Genomic DNA, 14,066 nt, shown 5'->3' with positions numbered 1-14,066 from the left:
TTCTGATGGTAAATGCATATATCTAAATAATTCACTTCTTTGTTGCTTACATTGCTAGTGAATTTCAAGTATCTATTTTGTTGATTGAGCCACTGTACAAAATTGCCTGCTTCCTCTCCATTGCCCTTCCAAATGACAAAGACATCGTCTATATAACGTAGCCAACATATGATGTTATTCTGGAAAGGATTACGTTCATTATAGACAACCGTTTCTTCAAACATGTTAACATATAAATTCGCAACATTGGGGGCCATGCCTGAGCCCATAGCAGTCCCTTCAATCTGTTTATAGAACTGCCCCATAAATTGAAAGAAATTCTCTGTGAGGGCCATCTCTGTGCACCATTTTATGAATGAGTTGGATACCGGGCTTTCATCAGTTCTTCTCAATAGAGTCTCTTCCACTACCTCCAAGGTAGCCAACTGCGGAATGTTAGTGTATAGTGCTTGGATGTCTAAGCAGATCAATAAATTCACCTCAGGGTCGAAAATGTTCCCCTCTATTCTGTTAATCGCATCCGTAGTGTCTTTGATGTAACTCTTCATGGTGGGAATGAAAGGCCTCAAGTAAAAATCAACAAATTTGGAAAGTGGTTCCAAAAGGGAACTTACGCCTGAGACAATAGGTCTCCCTGGCGGGTTCTCCAAACTTTTGTGAATCTTAGGTAATGTGTAAAATATGGGTATCTGACCATTCTCTCTAATAAGATATTCACTCTCTTGTTTACTAATCATCTGTTCATCCACTGCCTTCTGTACCTTGTCCCGTATGATGTTTAAAAGATCATTGCTGGGATCTTTGTCTATTTTGAGGTAATGGTTCTCATCTGATAGCAAACTTTCACATTCCTGGATGTAATCACACCGATTCAATATAACGATGGCTCCCCCTTTATCAGCTTGGCGAATAATTATCTTGTCATTCGCATCCAAATTTTTCAAAATATTCTGTTCTTCCATACTTAAATTAGAATGGTGAGGGATACCCTTGTTTTCCAACTTGGTTACTTCCTCCAAAACCTTTCTTTCAAAAACCTTGGATTCTGCTGAATGTGCATTAATGGGTGCACAAAAAATGGAGGGATTTCTCAAACCGCTACAATTATCACCTTTATCAAATGCATTGTCCATAAAGAATTCTTTCAGGTGGACTTTCCGCATAAACTGGTTGAATTCAATCCTAAATTCAAAGGGGTTGTGAAACTTAGTGAGTACGAAATGTAAACCCTTATTGAGCACTTCCTCTTCTTTTATAGTGATCTGGGTATCAGAAAGGTTCACTACCAGCCCCTGTGGCTTCTCAGGAACAATAGCCAGAGAGGCAATAACCAAAGACAGTCTTTTTTAGGAAGAGGCGGAGATCAGAGGCAGTGGGAACCCGAACAGATGCAAACGAGAAGCCACAGGGGCTGGTAGTGAACCTTTCTGATACCCAGATCACTATAAAAGAAGAGGAAGTGCTCAATAAGGGTTTAAATTTCGTACTCACTAAGTTTCACAACCCCTTTGAATTTAGGATTGAATTCAACCAGTTTATGCGGAAAGTCCACCTGAAACAATTCTTTATGGACAATGTATTTGATAAAGGTGATAATTGTAGCGGTTTGAGAAATCCCTCCATTTTCTGTGCACCCATTAATGCACATTCAGCAGAATCCAAGGTTTTTGAAAGAAAGGTTTTGGAGGAAGTAACCAAGTTGGAAAACAAGGGTATCCCTCACCATTCTAATTTAAGTATGGAAGAACAGAATATTTTGAAAAATTTGGGTGCGAATGACAAGATAATTATTCGCCAAGCTGATAAAGGGGGAGCCATCGTTATATTGAATCGGTGTGATTACATCCAGGAATGTGAAAGATTGCTATCAGATGAGAACCATTACCTCAAAAGAGACAAAGATCCCAGCAATGATCTTTTAAACATCATACGGGACAAGGTACAGAAGGCAGTGGATGAACAGATGATTAGTAAACAAGAGAGTGAATATCTTATTAGAGAGAATGGTCAGATACCCATATTTTACACATTACCTAAGATTCACAAAAGTTTGGAGAACCCGCCAGGGAGACCTATTGTCTCAGGCGTAAGTTCCCTTTTGGAACCACTTTCCAAATTTGTTGATTTTTACTTGAGGCCTTTCATTCCCACCATGAAGAGTTACATCAAAGACACTACGGATGCGATTAACAGAAAAGAGGGGAACATTTTCGACCCCGAGGTGAATTTATTGATCTGCTTAGACATCCAAGCACTATACACTAACATTCCGCAGTTGGCTACCTTGGTGGTAGTGGAAGAGACTCTATTGAGAAGAACTGATGAAAGCCCGGTATCCAACTCATTCATAAAATGGTGCACAGAGATGGCCCTCACAGAGAATTTCTTTCAATTTATGGGGCAGTTCTATAAACAGATTGAAGGGACTGCTATGGGCTCAGCCATGGCCCCCAATGTTGCGAATTTATATGTTAACATGTTTGAAGAAACGGTTGTCTATAATGAACGTAATCCTTTCCAGAATAACATCATATGTTGGCTACGTTATATAGACGATGTCTTTGTCATTTGGAAGGGCAATGGAGAGGAAGCAGGCAATTTTGTACAGTGGCTCAATCAACAAAATAGATACTTGAAATTCACTAGCAATGTAAGCAACAAAGAAGTGAATTATTTAGATATATGCATTTACCATCAGAATGGGTTACTTTTAGTCCGACCATACACTAAAGCAACTGACAAGAACGCATTATTACATTTTAAGAGTCATCACGCCCAACATGTGAAGAACAATCTCCCGTTTGGTCAATTTTTGCGGTTAAAAAAGAATAGCAGCACCAATGATTCATATGTAACTGGAGCAAACAATTTGATTACCAAGTTGATACATCGGGGTTACCCTGTCCCCCTGGTGAAAAAAGCAGCGAAGAGGGCTTTTAACAATAATCGCGAGTCTCTTCTTGACCAGCAAATTCAAAGAGAAAGTAGTACAAAGGAGACACCTCTAGTATTTGTCAATACGTTTAGTAATTTGTCATATAAAATCAAAGGCATTGTGACAAGAAATTGGAAAAAAATCATGACCAAGGAAATAGGAAAACCTATTGTAGCTTTCAAAAAGAGTACTACCATACGAAATTTGATAATGAGAAATGATGTGAATGCCAAAAAGAGGCCTATGCAACAAACCACTTTGTGGGGTATTCCTCCAGTGGTTGGGCATTTTCCTTGCGGAAATTGCTCTATGTGTTCTCAAACAAGCAAAACAGTGAATGTAGATTTGGGTTTGGATAGGCTGTGGAATATCAATGAACATACCAATTGTAATACGAATAATGTGATCTATTTGATTGTATGTCCTTGCAAACGTATGTATATTGGCAAAACGAACAGAAAATGTAGAATCAGAATGATAGAACATAAGAGCTGCATTAGAAATAAGGTAGAACAGGCTCCCATGGTAAAACATTTCATAGAAATGAAACATTCATGCAACAACTTTCAGTGGTGCATTTTGAAACAGGTTAAGGGGCAATCCCAGATGGCTATCAATAGAAAATTATTACATCTAGAACAGAAACTTATTTTTTTGTCTAAAAGTTACATCAAAGGGATGAATGAAGGTGTCGAATGGCACAAGGCTTGATTTGGGGTCGCAGTGTTTCTTGCATCATGTAATACAAAGTTACTGTGACACAAAATTATGCCTATGGATAGTTTGATGTACAGCTCATCCCGTGACACTGTTTTTCAAAAAATGCTTAACTTGGGGTTTCAGTATGTCTTGCATCATGTAATACAGAGTTACTGTGGCACAAATTTATGCCTACGGAAAGTTTGATGTACAGCTCATCCTTTTTTTCACCCATCACGTTATGCAATGTGGTTGTGTCACAAAATCATGCTGAATGTAGACCTGATATATAGTACTATCCATTACTCTGGTTTCACTCTTTATGCAACACATGTAATGTAATTGCAATCATATGTGGCCCTTAGCGTATGAACACTTGTATGTTGGTGCTGTTTTTTCCTATGTGGATAGATTTGTATACCACACTAGGGCTATGTGGCAAGTAACATACCTTAAAATGCAACTTGAGGTTAGGGCTATAAGCTGTGTATCTCTGCTCTCCGAATTACATCATAGATGTCCTTTTACCTTTTGAAACACCAGTTTAGTGGCGTTTTGGTCCACTTTTCATTTCTAAAGGGCAATTTGCAGGCGAGTCATTATGAAGTGATTCTCATTGGGCATTACGGCCACTGTGTGGGCGACATAATTTGTCTGTTTCTTTGACGTTGGGGGAGGTTTTTGACCATGGCGCCTACATTTCCCAGAATTACATGGGTGTGCGCAGGTATGGGCGCTATTGGACGCGCCGGTGGCGCAGTGACGTCATCGCGCATCTATGATGCGTGATGACGTCTCTGCGTCACGTTTTAGGCGCGTTTTGACCCGCGAAGTCCGCGGTGCTTTTGGATCCTCCTGGGACTCAGAGGTAGCACATTTGTAGTGGCTGACTGTGAAGTTGAACGAGACAACTCCTATATGCAAGTGAGCAGAGGGTCTCTGTAGAGGGTCGTGTAGACTTAGTTTAGTTGTCTTTGTTGAGAGGAGTGATACTTGAATAAGTTTCTGTCCATTTTTTACAGACAGGTGACCCATGAAGGGGAGTAGAGAATTGTTTCACTGACCCGGATATGGGAAAAAGTGCAAAGGAGTCTTTGGAACTGAGAGGTTGTACAATTTTCCAACATAATGCTACATCTAAATAGGTAAGATCTAGCACCTATGTATGTATTGATTAGCCTAGCAAGTGGATGATTACGGGAGTTTGCAGCAATATCCCTTATTAATTTTTGCTTATATTGCACACTATTTTAGACAGGGGTGAGAAAGGATATGTAAGAATTCCTGAAGAAATTGGGAATCTACAACACTGTACAGAAAAAGCCCAAGATTTACTACTGGGAACAGAGGTACGTGATTTTAGACATACCCTGCACCCTTAGAGGGATGAGGGTTCTTGTTTTACATGTTTCACATGTTTTTCATGTGAGTAGAGATTGATACTCGATTATAAGTTACTAATAGGGTGTCCTTTATTTCTTGATCAACAGGGTTCTCCCCTAGGAAAGAAGAATGTTCTAGATTACGACACAAGACAATTTATCCCCTGAAGAATGTCCGACATTGTTGTGGTTCAAGGACAGAAACTTGTACAAGTTGGGTAGTTTGTATTACATTGATAGGGAATAGGCCATTAGTAGTGTGGCACAGGAATCAGAGTGTGAGATGTACACACAGTGTAAGATCCTTACGGAATATTTACAAACATTACTCACTTATGGTGTTAAAACTTGTGTGGTTTTTAAACATAATGGTCCTTTGTACTATGATCATTTTTTATAATTGTTTTATGAAATATAATGAATTGTAATAAAGTTTTGTAATATTAGGACTGCATAGTTCTAACAGGACATAGAGACCGAATTATTCAGGTAAAGTTCCATGTCAACAGTTCCCTTTCCACTCAATGGGAAATTCAGGTTTCAACACCTCGCCTGTAGTGAAAACAGACCCCCTATTAATTATATTCAAAGTCACTCGACTGGCTTCTCATGATTAAGATATGTACCCAAATTAAGAGCCTAGTTCTTACCTTTTACAAAAGGACAGCGTGCCTGTAGCGTTCATTCACCCTGCTGCTCTACATTCTAGATGCACCACTAAATGCACGGCAAAGCGCACATCTCGTCGCTCTTCCGTCCAGGGACCAGGGAGCACATTATTTGTTCCCTCCCCATTCCCATTGAGCTCTATGGGGAATCAAATGGGAATGGGGAATGGCTTTTGGAATGGGGACTTACCGGGTCCGCCTAGGGCGGAATGTCCCGGTAAGTCCCCACTCCACCAGATCAGACCCAGACACGATTTTGGAGGCAGCCATGGCGCTAATGGCTACCTCCAAAGTCGTAATGAGGCCCTAGGTCTTAACAGGCCTCTCAGTTCTGTTGGTACACACCTTAGCCTCGTTAAGAGGAACCTCGGAACAGAGTCCAGTCTTAATAGCTCCCCTGAGAGGGGCCTCAAATGGTGGTTCGGTACAGAAAGCCTCAACAGAGGCCTCAGGGCGCACCCCGGTGTCTGTGTGGGAAGCTCCTGACAAAGAGACCTCAGAGCGAACTCCGGTACCCCATGCCTCAGCAAGACTATGCTAGCTATTAGCACCTGATCGGTGAACCTCGGATTGTGATCCGGTATAGCCGGCCCCTCGCGGAAACCCTCATAGAAAACCCCCGGTATGCCTATTTGGCTTGCGTGGCACCTCAGAGGCAACCACTGGTAGCAGAGCTTTTGAAGCCCCTCCCAGACCTGGAGCATCCAGGAACTTACCGGGCGTCTTTTCTTTCTGACGGTGAACAGCTGAAAATACGATGGAGGAACTTTCTGGAAGATCTCCTCCCATCGACGAAGACGACTCTGAAGTGTCCGGACCGAAAGTGAGTCGCAGTAAAAACACGAGTCCCAATGGTGATCCGGTCCCACAAGCAGAGAATGGGGATCCGCCATAGAGAAGCAGCGTTCGTAAGAGGAACAAGTAGCAAATCCCAAACAATCCAGTATAGACGGAGGACTACGCAACCGCAGAACCGGAGTAGGAGAGGACAACAGGAAGGAAAAAGGTCTTCCCAGTGATGCAAGTGCGTCCAGCCCTGACCGCGCGGAGAAAAGTACTGAAGGGCGATGCACAGGGCGGGGTTATGGCCGCGTGCGGTACCACACGTAAAAAGAGAAGAAGGACACATTTTTCAATTTGATGCTTTTTTACAAAAAGTGCTCTGGTCCAGTCCCACAGGACGGAATTTCCCAAAAGTATGGAGGAAAGTGGATGGGACGTAGGAGTAAGCCTTTTTACATAGAACCAGGCAATGCTGCAACCACCACCCCACTCACACCCCTAACCGGGGACAAGGATACACCAGCAGATAGTAGCAAACTTGAATTGGAACCATTGGCTTCTGACAACCAGCTGATGATTCTGAATAATGATATCTGCCGGCCCATGTGTGGGACTGTCCGTAAATTCCAGCGTCATAGGGCCACATCATGTGGGCACTTAACAAAACAGAATAATAAAGTAATTATGTCAGAAAGAGAAGTGGTTGTACACGATCTGTATTCAATGAACAATAAAGAAATGATGTCAGAAAGTGGCTGTACACAATCTTTATTCAATGAACAATAAAGAAATGAGGTCAGAAAGAGAAGAGGTTGTACGCAATCTTTATTTAATGAACAATAAAGAAATGATGTCAGGAAGTGGCTGTACACAATCTTTATTCAATGAACAATAAAGAAATGATGTCAGAAAGAGAAGAGGTTGTACGCAATCTTTATTCAATGAACAATAAAGAAATGATGTCAGAAAGTGGCTATATACAATCTTTATTCAATCAACAATAAAGAAATTATGTCAGAAAGAGCAGTGGTTGTACACAATAATTATTCAATGAACAGTAGAGACACCTTGGATTGGCCCCAGTGACAGCGCCAGGGAGTATTCTAATAGTTAGAAATATGACGGCATTATAAACACTCATTTGAAAATAACTTGGCATGAACTTAAAACAACAAACTAAACATGTGGGCAAAATTCTACATCGAAGGCATCAGCTGTGCCAGCCTGCATGCCCAGTTTTCATCAGTGGATTGAATTGAAGCCTGCAGCAACCTTGTGGCCTAATCCTTGTTGTTGCCACTGAAATTATTTTCGCTCAAGTCAATACATATACACACATAATCTATCACACGTGGCTTTTCCTCATAATGGCCTTCTACCACATTACAACTTGCGTTAGTGTCAAGTGTAGCCGGCAGTGGAGCTGTGTGAGCATGTGCGCCCCCAGCAAAAGGAAGCAGGCTGCTCTTTTGTTCAATGGTAGAGAGCAATGTTGGATTGCGTACATACCTTTCACCAAAACTCCCCTACCTGGCTGCCCAATCAGATGAAGCAAAACGGAATCCATGGCCAGGCAATACTTATCTAATAAGTGGGACCAGTTTCTGGAATGGCAGGAGTTCAGGCCAGCATAAAATGCTACGCGTCGTTCATTGACGAGTCCACTTATAGGGACATAACCCAGCGGCCCGGAACCTTGGGCTCTCCATATGTTTTGGACTACAACTCCCATCAGTCTTAGTCTACCTAATCGATGGGGAGGGTGTTATCGGAATCGTAGTCCAAAACATCAGGAGAATGCCAGATTAAGGAGTCCAGGTAGATAACTTATAAACTCTTCAACAAAACCTGTGTTTAAAGCTCACATCTAAGTCTCATTAACTCTCAAATAAAAAGAGTGCGCTATAATCTACGAATGCACCTCGAAAGAGTACATTCCACTGAAATGAAGGACCTGTAAAGGCCATGGTTAGAAGAGGATAGCAAACGTGTCACGTACGGGTCTATGACAAAGAAACCAACATATAAGGGAATGATGGGTGGACCTCACCCTTAAGTGGTGCACATTATGTCTGGAATATGTGGCTTCAGTGATGCAGAAATATTTAATGCCATGTTTTGCAGGATCCATTTTCGAGTGGACTTTGAAATATGGATTCTACTGGTGCAAATCCTGGTCTAGTTAAAGCACGCACAAGCCCCACACATGGTGTGGGCTCTGAGTGGATGCTTCATCGCGTATTGTTTGGCGTAAATGCAGATAGAAGGGGATAAGTTTAAACCTCTAGTGCGCTCTTGTTATAGAGGTTGTGACAAGAGTTAACTTTACCTCAAGTGGGTACATGACCGAAACACAGCATGGATGAAACAGAGCCTTCAACGGTGTAAATGCACCCTTTGGGACAAAACATACACCCCTGAGGGACAGAACTCAAACCGCTCAATGGAGTGAATGCGCCCTTGGGACAGAGCTCAGAACCCTGAACGGTGTGTATGCGCCAGTGGCACCGAATGCAGACCCCTGAACTGTGTGAATGCACCCTCAGGACAGAACGCAGTACACTGAATGGTGTAAATGCACCTTCGGGACAGAACGCAGTACACTGATTGGTGTAAATGCACCCTTTGGGACAAAACATAGACCCCCTGAGAGACAAAGCGTAGACCGCTCAATGGCGTGAATTCACCCTTGGGACAGGGCTCAGAACCCTGAACGGTGTGAATGCATCAATGGCACCGAACGCAGACCACTGAACAGTGTGAATTCGCCCTTGGGACAGAGTTCAGAACCCTGAATGGTGTAGGCGCCATTGGCACTGAATGCAGACCCCTGAACAGTGTGAATGCGCCCTTGGTATAGAGTTCAGAACCCTGAACGGTGTGAATGCGCCATTGGCACCAAAAGCAGACCTCTGAACAGTGTGAACGCACCCTCAGGACAGAACGCAATACACTGAACAGTGTAAATGCACCCTTTGGGACTAAACATAGACCCTGAACAGTATGAATGCTTGCTTGGGACATAACATAGACCCCTCAATGTTGTGAATGCACCCTTGGGACAGAGCTCGGACCCTTGAGCGATGAGATTGCGCCATTGGCAGCGAACCCAGAACACTAGACGGTGTAAATGCACCCTTTGCACATAACGCAGACCTCTAAACCGTGTGTGTGCGCCACTGGCACAGAATGCATACCCCTGAATAGTGGGAAAGCCCCCATGGGAGCAAATGCAGAGCCCTGGATGGTGGGAAAGGCCCCATGGGAGAGAATGCAGAGACCTGGATGGTGGGAAAGCCCCCATGTGAGCGAATGCAGAGCCCTGGAAGGTGGGAAAGCCCCCAGGAGAGCGAATGCAGAGCCCTGGAAGGTGGGAAAGGCCCCATGGGAGCGGATGCAGAGCCCTGGATGGTGGGAAAGCCCCCATGGGAGCGAATGCAGAGACTTGGATGGTGGGGAAGCCCCCATGGGAGCGAATGCAGAGCCCTGGATGGTGGGAAGCCCCCATGGGAGCGAATGCAGAGCCCTGGATGGTGGGAAAGCCCCCATGGGAGCGAATGCAGAGCCCTGGATGGTGGGAAAGCCCCCATGGGAGCAAATGCAGAGCCCTGGATAGTGTGAAAGCCGCCATGTGAGCGAATGCAGAGCCCTGGATGGTGGGAAAGCCCCCATGGGAGCGAATGCAGATCCCTGGATGGTGCAAATGCACCATTGGCACAGAATGCAGAGCCCTAAACATTGTGAATACACCCTGGGACAGAGCGCAGACCACTGAGCAGTGAAACTGCACCCTTTAGACAGAAGGTAGACCCGCTAAACGGTGTGAATGCACTCTTAGGACTAAACACAGACCTCTGGACAATGTGAATACACCCTTTGGGACAGGGACTAGACCCCTGAGAGGTGTGAATGCACCCATGGGACCGAACTCAAGAAGCCTGAGCGGTGTGAATGCACCCTCTGAGATAGCAGTAGCTGTTCAGCTTTAGTATGAATATACTGGGCAAGAATACTTAGACTTATTGCATCCAACCAGCCTTGATCAGCCTCTAGACCAGAGGTCTGCAACTTTTGGCTCTACAGATGTTTGGACTACAACTCTCATCATCCCTAACCAGCATAGTCCATAGCCAGATATCCTGGGAACTGTAGTTTGGACCCGCTGGACAGCCACAAGTTGCAGACCCCTGCTCTAGACATCCAACTAGCGTTTGAACCCAAGGCAACAATGTAATAATGTGGGGTGCCGCAACCTGCTGGTGGAGTCAATCGCACCTCATATAAGCGAAAATAGCGTTGCTGATGTGTCCAAATAGTTGATGGACTCCAGTGAGACACATCAGGTCTCTCATATTTAATCGAGAAACCTCTGCAGCTATATAAAAACGGATTGCACATATTGCAATATGCCATTAACTAAGTTGACCGCTCTGTTGAAGTAAAGAGGGGTTTAAAATAAAGCGGTATATAGCTCGGCCTATCCCCATCGTAAAACTTTTGTGTATGACAAAGAGGCGATGGGTGCCTCCTCCGCAACATGGCAGTGTTGGGCCATTTAGATGTGGAGAGAACTTTCTCTGCTTCGCTGCATTAGTTAAACATTAGATATCCCAAGTAGAGCATCCAATGGCAACTTTTCCCAGGTTGGTGCATTGTGTACCGTGGGGTTGTTGCAGTTGTGGCCCTGGTGTGTTGTACTGATTCCCTGGGCTTTCCAAAACTGCCCCTGGAGGAGGGTGAGGGGTTGCCCTCTAAACCCCTTTAGCCACCACTGTTATCATTGCATGATGCTACTACCCTCAAGGGCAGGATACCCCTGAAATCACCAAACACCAAAACCTCCAGTCTAAACTGCACCTAAACCAACAACAAACTAAAACTTAAGTCCCTCCAATCCACACCAGGAGCGCAAGAACGCTGAACCCAACTATTGATGTCCCGGTGGAGTGCACAAAGTACACTAAATATACACTAAATATAACCTTCATAACCAGATCACTGGAAGCACCTGCACGCCAGGAAACGATGCCCTTGGCTTGGACATTCTTGGTCATGTGCTGCATAGGAGCCAAACCTGCCACTCTGACCCATCGTTAAACCCGAAATATGCACTTGGATGGAGGCATTCGCCTATGGCGAGGGTCAAGGAACATGGACGATGGAGGCCAATCAGCTGAGCTTTTTAGACGTCACCACCATTTCCTTCGACAGCAGTGACCAGGCATGATGGAGGCCAATCAGCGGAGCGCTTTAGACGTCGCCACCATTGGCTCCGACACTAATCTTTGGGCTGTGGATCAGAAAAGCAGGCTTGAACAGGAAATGCCTGGTAAGCGAGTGGGAGCTCCCACTTACATATGAGCCATAGAGCAAGCGTGTGCCGGCTCCAGTGAAACGTCACTGCCAGCACAACACCCATTTTCTTATCTTAATCACTGCGGGAATGAGTAGATTAGAGGTCAAAGTATGGGACGAAATGGAGCCCCCGCAAACTCTTTGATCCTTAGAAGAATGTGTGCATAAAAGGGGGGGTAGTGGGCTCTCCGGCAGATCATGCTCAAGAGGGACAACTGAAGAGAGCAGAGCTCTTACCCAACGACTGCACCCACCTGCCACCTCCACCCAAGCAAAGCAAATATTCTCTGCTCGCCTCCAAATAGGGATGTGTTAGGAAGGCCAGGGCTGGTCAGTTTTGCATAGAATCAGAACATGTCTCCACATAAAAAGGAACAAGCGGGGAGGGGAGAAGATTACACAGTATTTTGCTGCATGAATCTTGATCTATTTCTTTATGCTTTACATATTGCCATATCTTTTAGCCTAGGATTCTAACAAGCTTCTGTGTCATGGGATGATCCCGCCCATAAAACATTTGCATAACATCATACGCCTCTCGAAAGGTGCGCATGGCGTCGAGCACTTTGCCCTGTTGGCACAGCATCGTGCCTATCTTCATCATCTGCAAGCCTCTCGTAGCAGTGATCCCTGTAGTGTACAGTCGGTAGGGTTCCAGGGTTCTGGCCCCAAAGCGCAGCGCCTCATCCATCAGACCAAGAGCCAGGCAGGCTTCCATGGCGTAGTCAAGCAGTGTCAGCTGGTGGAGGTTTTTATCGGGAAGCCGACCTGCGTTTCTCTCTAGTTGAGCCCTGCACAGAGACAGGCTGGCCTCCCACTGTTGATTCGATTGCAATTCCAGCACTTTGGAGGCCAAGGCCTTGGTCTCATCTGATGCTTTCTGGTCTCCCGCCAGCATCTAGTCATCCTTGTCCCGTGTCTGGCATGGGCGGCAGTCGCACTCAAAGCAATACTTGCGCTTCAGTTGGCTCTGGCGCTCAGCTGTGGGCATCAGAGGTTCAACGTAGGTGATGGTCAGTTCTTCGCCAACCTGGATATTTCTGATCGCACGCAGGTGGAGGTGCCGCCCCATGAAAACAATCACGCAGTTTGGTTCACAGCTGTGGTTTATCAGGGACATGCTCGGGTATAGACCAACGGCGACATTCAGCATGCTCCCATTTACAATGGAAAACCGGTTGCAGGTCACTTTGCCAAAGAGTTCCAGAAGGCTTAAGGGAGCTATAGCTTGGCAAAGGTCAGCGACTTCGTCTTTAACATAGAGTTGTAGCAACTTTGCAAAGCTCTCGAGCTCTTTTTTCAATTCAACACTTTGCTTTGAGATGCTGGACTCAAGTTCTGACACTGAATACAACGCTTCTCTGAGGGGCATGGCGATTTTCCAAGCAACTTGAAAACGATCCTGTCAACAAGTCGGACTGGGTCGGTGTTAAAGTTGGCGCTCTTTAGACATTTGCACTCCCTCCGGTAATCCGGCCAGGCCTCTGTCTGGCACTGTTTGCCACAGTATTTGGCAAACTTGCAGCGAGAGCAATGAAGCAGGTGGCCAGCGGGGTTCAGGTAGAATTCACACACATTTCCTCTCACATTCGCATTGAGAACGTGAGAAAAAGGCTCGGAGATATACAACACCTCCCCCGGTGACACCGAGGAAGAGGCCCGTAGGCCATTGCCGTCCCTGCCACTCTGGAACCTCTCGACCTTGCACGCCATCGTGGGAAGTGGGTTCCCCCAGAAGTGTTGTTCTGCAGAAGCTGGTATCAGGAGGTGACTATGTGGAGACACAGGGGGCAGTGGTACTTGTAGATTTCTGTCTACTTGAAAAGCAAGTCCTTTTTCCGATGTACTGGCCCGGGAGGTTGTTGATGTACTGGCCCGGGAGATTGTTGGTTGGCGTTCTTGTGAATTTGTTTATTGGTGTTTTGCTGTGAACAAGAAAGAGTGGAGTTAGGAATCTGGCTCATTACATGAAACGCACATACAGCGCAAATCACTCATTTTAGGATTTACCAATCGCCTCAATATTCTGCCCAACCTCTTCCATGTCACCTCCATTGCTCAGTACGGGAGTGGCAAATGTATTTGACCAGAACTCTGCAATGTCTTCGCCAACCCAAGTACAAAAGGCTAAGACAGGGAAGACAGGGGAGTGGAACCTTTGCCATCAAACAATGGAATGACCTGCCAATTTCCCTTAGAACTGAAATCCACTACAAAACTCCCCCGTACCCTTAAATCGACACT

At 45.1% G+C, this 14,066-nt stretch overlaps 1 protein-coding gene and 1 pseudogene across 2 annotated transcripts in view; both read right to left on the bottom strand.

The window, feature by feature from the left end:
• Positions 1–7,275: 7,275 nt before the first annotated feature.
• Positions 7,276–13,535, bottom strand: LOC138520862 (histone-lysine N-methyltransferase SMYD3 pseudogene; annotated as a pseudogene).
• LOC138520861 (histone-lysine N-methyltransferase SMYD3-like) overlaps positions 7,276–14,066 on the bottom strand; it is an 87,835-nt gene continuing 81,044 nt past the window's right edge. For both annotated transcript variants that reach the window (XM_069633269.1, XM_069633270.1), the window contains exon 3: positions 7,276–13,747. In XM_069633269.1, coding sequence (XP_069489370.1) covers positions 13,637–13,747 — 111 coding nt within the window. In that variant the 3' untranslated portion in view covers positions 7,276–13,636. The remainder of the gene's footprint in view (positions 13,748–14,066) is intronic.

Source organism: Ambystoma mexicanum, chromosome 13 (genome assembly GCF_040938575.1).
Source record: "Ambystoma mexicanum isolate Mex_15411 chromosome 13, UKY_AmexF1_1, whole genome shotgun sequence".
Classification (NCBI taxonomy): Eukaryota; Metazoa; Chordata; class Amphibia; order Caudata; family Ambystomatidae; genus Ambystoma; species Ambystoma mexicanum.
This window is presented reverse-complemented; position numbering and strand designations above follow the sequence as displayed.